The 6,033-nt window shown below is 42.5% G+C and overlaps 1 protein-coding gene across 1 annotated transcript; it reads left to right on the top strand.

Annotated features, from left to right (window-relative positions):
- Positions 1 to 2,436: 2,436 nt before the first annotated feature.
- On the top strand, positions 2,437 to 4,133 carry LOC105039116 (probable galacturonosyltransferase-like 9). Its single transcript, XM_010915121.4, has one exon. The coding sequence runs from the start codon at positions 2,542 to 2,544 to the stop codon at positions 3,622 to 3,624; it is 1,083 nt and encodes a 360-aa protein (XP_010913423.1). The 5' UTR covers positions 2,437 to 2,541; the 3' UTR covers positions 3,625 to 4,133.
- Positions 4,134 to 6,033: the final 1,900 nt, after the last annotated feature.

Raw genomic sequence — 6,033 nt, 5'->3', positions numbered from 1 at the left:
TCATAATAGCAGCAGTGGAAGTGCAAGAGAAATCTTATAAGATATTTATAATATTTTACATGTAATTGATACATAATATTAGTTTAGGAACTTAAGAATGGAAAGATAGTGAAGCACTGAAGTAGCAGGATATAATAGTGAGAGTTGAAATTATGTATAATGAAACATTAATACCTACAAGAAAGTGCCACACCGATCATAATGGATGCGACCGTAAAACCCATCGATCATACTAACAGTGATGAGCGTGTGTAATGTATTGCCAGTGTCATGCTTTAGCAACGCCTGTTTACAAGTTCTACATTTCATGAAAAATTTGGATGCTGCTAGTATAAAGTTTCAATATTATGTGAAATCTTCTCTTTTGGACTGTTGACCACTCTGTGAAAAACCTTATTTTTTTAAGAAGATACGTGGATCAATTGTTAATATATTGTAGACAATTGCTAACGTAAGTGAGATTTACTTTTCCGTCGGTTATTATCCACTTTGTCTTTTATCTGATAAGTGTTTCCTATGATGCAAGTATAGAACAATAAAGCACGAAGATACAAGCATGATTTAAGGATGTCAAAAAGGAAATCGATGTTGTCCTCCTGTCCTTATCGAACCATGTGATGTTGATTTTGACTTCTTGTGCTGGAATTGCCTTTCTGCCTTTTTTTCATCTCCTTCTAGATCCTTAATTTGAAGATATAGAGTGAATATTTGAAACGTGAAGGGGTGGAGACCTTGCAGGATGAAATGGAAAAAGATTGGACAATGACATACAAGTTGGATATCCAAAGAGAAGTGCTTTAGTAATGCAAAAATCTCATACGGAATAATTGCACTTAATTCCCAATATTGAAGATCTCTTTCTATATCATGTTTTTGTAAACCTTTGTCTAAACTTTGTGACCGCTAACAACTCGCACATGTTTGTACACAAAATATTATGCATCGGAACCTGTAAAAGAGAAATTTCAGAAACATCTAATGAAAATGAAATAATCCAAAAATCTTGAAAGAGCAAAGATTGGCAACTAAATACTTGAGAATTCAAATTTCACTAAATTTTGTGGGAAGAGCAACGTGGTGGAATATAGTTGGTCTGAAGAAAGACTACATGGCAGCAACTGATAATTGGGAGGGGCAAAACATTAAGGTGCAAAAGGTTTTAAATGAAAACTTTACACGACATTGATTGGTCCAAATCAGCCTTATAAAAAGCTATAAAGATTCTTAGTTGGAACTGCCAAAAGTTTGGGAAACAGTGGTCGGTTAAAGGTATCGTTGATCTAGTCAAGAGAGAAGATCCCACGTCTAGTTTTCATGGAAAGAAGCTGAATAATAGAGGTATGGAGAGTGGCATGCAGGCTCGATGGCTACTACTAAGAGATAAATACTTATTAAATAAGATACTTTACATAATATACGTAATATATGTGCATTGTTGTTGATAGCTGTCCATCTCTTGATGATGATTATTGAGGACAGCATGACATCATACGCAACCAACCACGTATCGCCAAAAATCCTGAATCTTCTTTTGCACTAGTACTGAAGTTTTAATATTACATTAAAAGCAGACTCAAAAAAGATTACTTTTGCAATTACGTAAGATAGAACTAACTATTCTAATATGGGAGTAATAACAGAAGGTGTCAAAGTTGCTTTATAAAAATTTAGGAAATTCACATGTGAAGTGGGATAGGAACAAGAGTGCTCATATGCCGACTAAAACTACTTAATTGATCAAACAACGAAATGGCTTGGCTGCAAGCTGCCCCATCTTTTATTTTTAAATCAGCTTATGCGACATATTGTAGGATGTTCATCAAATAATAAGATTATTACTCTTTATAAAAAACTGCAAGAGAAAATATTCAAATTTTTTATTTTTATTTTTTAATAAAGAAGAATTTATTTTAGTCATTTTTTAAAATCATGCCATGCTTAAGGGCTACTCTTGCCCATCTTTACCGCCCAGTTGGTCCTCCATCACTTTCCATCAACCATCACTATCAGCAAAATAATTGGCTGCCACCGCCGCTATCCAGTTGGCCACCCATCCTCTAGTTATTACTATAATTTCATAACAAAATAGTCCAACACAATATATAACCAATAAAATATCACCCTACCATAACTTCCGCCCGGTTCCTTTTCACACACAAGAAATAAAAAAAAAAAATCCATATCGGGGTGAAAGAACCCAGGTCGGACGGAGAAAACCTACTGACATTAGGACTCATCCATCTTAACCCCCGGTGGGCTCAACCCCTCCAGCTCGTGTTCCCCCGTCGCCAACCCGACGCGCGACGGTTCCGAGTCTCGTCAAACTCGAACGCGTACCATCGTAGCGAACTCGAAGAAGCCAAGGGCAAGGATTCGGTACGCTACCCGTGTTCTCGTGGGACTCCTTCCCTTCCCCCTTTTAAACCCTGCAGTCTTCTATCTGTGTATCTCTCCATCGGCAAAAACAAAAGAAAAAAAAAGAAAAAAGAAAAAAATCAAAATAACACGGCGATTCATTCTTTCCTCTTCGCCGCGGCGTCCATGCCTCGTTCTTTTCTCCTAGAAAATTTGGCGTCGGCGCTCCTCCTCGCCATCCTCCTCTTCTTCTCTCCCTCCGACGCGGTCCGCACCTTCCCCGCCGGCGTCGGGCGGTTTGCGGAGGCGCCCCAGTTCCGGAACGGCGATGCCTGCCCGGCCTCCCCTTCCCACGGTGGCGCCACCACCTGCGACTCCTCCCACGTTCACATCGCCATGACCCTCGATTCCCACTACCTCCGCGGCTCCGTCGCCGCCGTCTTCTCCATCCTCAAACACGCCTCATGCCCCGAATCTCTCTTCTTCCACTTCGTCGCCTCCGCCGGCCCCTCCTCCTCCGACCTCCACCGCACCGTCCGCTCTGTCTTCCCTTCTCTCCGCTTCAAGATCTATCCATTCCGGGAGAAATTGGTCCGCGGCCTCATCTCCGCCTCTGTCCGGGAGGCCCTGGAGAACCCCCTCAACTACGCCCGTAACTACCTCGCCGACCTCCTCGAGCCCTGCGTCGAACGGGTCATCTACCTCGACTCCGATGTCATCGTCGTCGACGACATCCGCCGCCTCTGGGACACGCGCCTCCCGGAGCCGGCTGCGATCGCCGCGCCGGAGTACTGCCGCGCGAACTTCAGCCGCTACTTCACGGAGGAGTTCTGGGAGAGCTGGGACGGGCAGAGGGTTTTCTACGGGCGGCGGAGGCCGCCGTGCTACTTTAATACCGGGGTGATGGTGATGGACCTGGCACGGTGGCGGGCCGGGGAGTACCGCCAGAAGATCGAGCACTGGATGAAGGTGCAAAGAATGAGGCGGATCTACGACCTGGGATCGCTGCCGCCGTTCCTGCTGGTGTTCGCCGGCGAGGTGGAGGGGGTGGACCATCGCTGGAACCAGCACGGCCTCGGCGGCGACAACTTGTCCGGGAACTGCCGGCCGCTCCACCCGGGGCCGGTGAGCCTGATGCACTGGAGCGGCAAGGGCAAGCCCTGGGCCCGCCTCGACGCCGGCAAGCCCTGCCCTCTCGATCACCTCTGGGCGCCATACGACCTCTATCTCCCGCCGCCCTCGTCCTCCACCTCCGCCTCCGACTCCTAATCCTCCGCCGCCACTGTCGTCGTTTCGTTGTAGATTATGCCTATGGATAGATTCTGCTAGTTCTATTTATGGGCGATCCCGTCACCGCCGCCGGCGCTGTATAGCAGAGAGAGAGCCGCATTGGAGTAGTCTATTCGGATACATGCAGAGACTGGCATTAATCTCGTTCGTTCGGTTCCATTACGGGATTTTTTTCGATTTGGATCTCCATAGGCATTGCTTGATATTTCATTCATTTTTTCCCTCCCTTCCTCTGAGGGATTGATTCCAGATTTCTTGTCGATAGCAATTTCAGAGTTTCTTAATTTTCTTTTGTTGAATTCTTTAGGAAGTACTCTTTTCATGTTCTGATGATTGGAGTAATGGGTTGGGGGAGGATGGAATTTGATGTTCGCCAACGACCGTTGGCAAATTATTTTGTTACATTTGTACAATCTTGGTGATGGATCGGAGGAGCTGGTGTTTGGAATAATATATAATAATAATAATGGAATAACCGAATTGCATTATTATTTTTTTCCATCTATTTCAGATACTTTCCTTTTCTTTCTTCAAGAAAAAAAGAAAAAGGTTTGGCCTTGGTTTCATAATCTGGAAAGTTCTCTTTGGATTCCAGTGATGCCCGACGCGTTAAGCAACAACGCTGGCGATGGTCTGCCGGATTCGAATAAAAAGTGGAGCGGAAATGTCGTCTTATGCGATGCGACCGACGAGGACGCATGGTGTCATTTAGGTGATCTGGTGTTGTTCTAGTGCGTCCCAGCTGTCACCGCATCAACTCATCTGCCCTTGAGGACACCGTGGAGGTTAGAAAAGGAAAATCTGGCCATGGCTTATGTTTAGCAAACTACTCGCTAAACAAAATTTCCATTCCTTGATGATTTTTCGAATGTATATTTATTTATTTATTTTTCTTCTTCTATACTTTAGTTTTTCTATTTTTTTCTCTCTCTAGAAAGACGCCTTGGGTTTCTGGTTTGGAATACTCGTAAATCAGCTATTGTCGGGACAGATCATTTTTACTAAGATCTGCAAGGGAATAGAGGATATCCATGGTGAACATGAAGACCAAGAAAGTTGAGCTACCGATCATTACCACAGCGGATCTGGAACAATGAAAGTCTTCCACATACTCCTTTGTTACATTTATATAATTCCAAATCCAGTCACCTTAGCTTGCACTGGTAAATGGAAAAAGACGCAAAAATCATCTTCTGAGCTATCTTTAATTCATGAAAGCTTCCACTAATTATTGTGACTCTGTATTTCAAGTCTGCAGCCAGTCTGGTAAAAGGTTCTGCTTTTTGAAAGGAGGTCACAATTTAATAGGTATACTCCACGTAGGATAGTTTTGATCCATAATGCGCGCTTTAAAAAAAATTCGTAATGTTTTAGGAAAAGGCAAGGTTAGCATGAATCACTGTCTCCCAAGTCTTCATTTATTTCTGACCACTTGGGGGTTTACCAGCTTTGACAATAAAATGAAAATTAAAACTCCCAAGAACAATTTATGCATTGTCCCATTTCAAACCGTATCTTCTAAAATTGGAAGTCGCTTAAGGGCAAGAAAATAGAACGAATTATTTAATGAGTTTGCAGGAAAAGAAACACAAACCAGGATTATTGGGTGACAATCACAAAAAAACGAACACCTGTAACCAGTCTCTTAATCAAGCCAGTTGCACATCATAGTCATGCAGCGGTGTCAGAATCAAAATTTTATGACAAGCTCAGCCTGTGTTATCACATATGGACATAAGCTCGAGCCATTACTTATATCCCAAAGAGTTCAGCTCAAATGCAATTAATGAGAGATCTCAAAAGGATCAAAAGATATTATGCTGCCTGGCAGGATCAAATATCAGATATGTTTGACATTAATGTATTGATTTACTTCAATGCCCCTTGCAGAAACAAGTACACAAGAAAGAAAGTTGCGCTCCCTATATGAATAACTTCCTTTCCAGATGCAACCTCAGGCTTTGTGATCCTCTATTGATGGAATTCTGTTTGCTTCTTAATTATTTTTTTGCATCTTTTTCCAGTTATTTACCTAGAAGAACACTTGCCTCGTTACTATGGAACAAAAATTCCCAAAATAAAATAAGCAAAGGTCTGTTTTCCAACATCCATCAAAGTTACCGCCCAAGTTCCTCTTGATGAACTGATTTCCCAAATTCAGATTTCAATCTACAAAGTATATGCTCAAAATAAAGAAACATACGTGAAGACACATCTCCAATAATAATAAATGAGTTGGAGCACAATAATGATGAACACATTTTATAACGTTCAGTAAAGTCGAAAGGTATCACTGTCAAAATTTGTTGGCAAAGTTTATGGATACATACCAATGCTAAGCGTGGGTTGGAACTATGTAGTGTTAATATGCATTCTTTGAACATCAGC

Source organism: Elaeis guineensis, chromosome 1 (assembly GCF_000442705.2).
Source record: "Elaeis guineensis isolate ETL-2024a chromosome 1, EG11, whole genome shotgun sequence".
Lineage (NCBI taxonomy): Eukaryota > Viridiplantae > Streptophyta > Magnoliopsida > Arecales > Arecaceae > Elaeis > Elaeis guineensis.
This window is presented reverse-complemented; position numbering and strand designations above follow the sequence as displayed.

What these genes read in the sequence shown, in the direction of transcription:
- LOC105039116 (XM_010915121.4), top strand. Translation starts at nt 2,542, where the DNA reads ATGCCTCGTTCTTTTCTCCTAGAAAATTTGGCGTCGGCGCTCCTCCTC.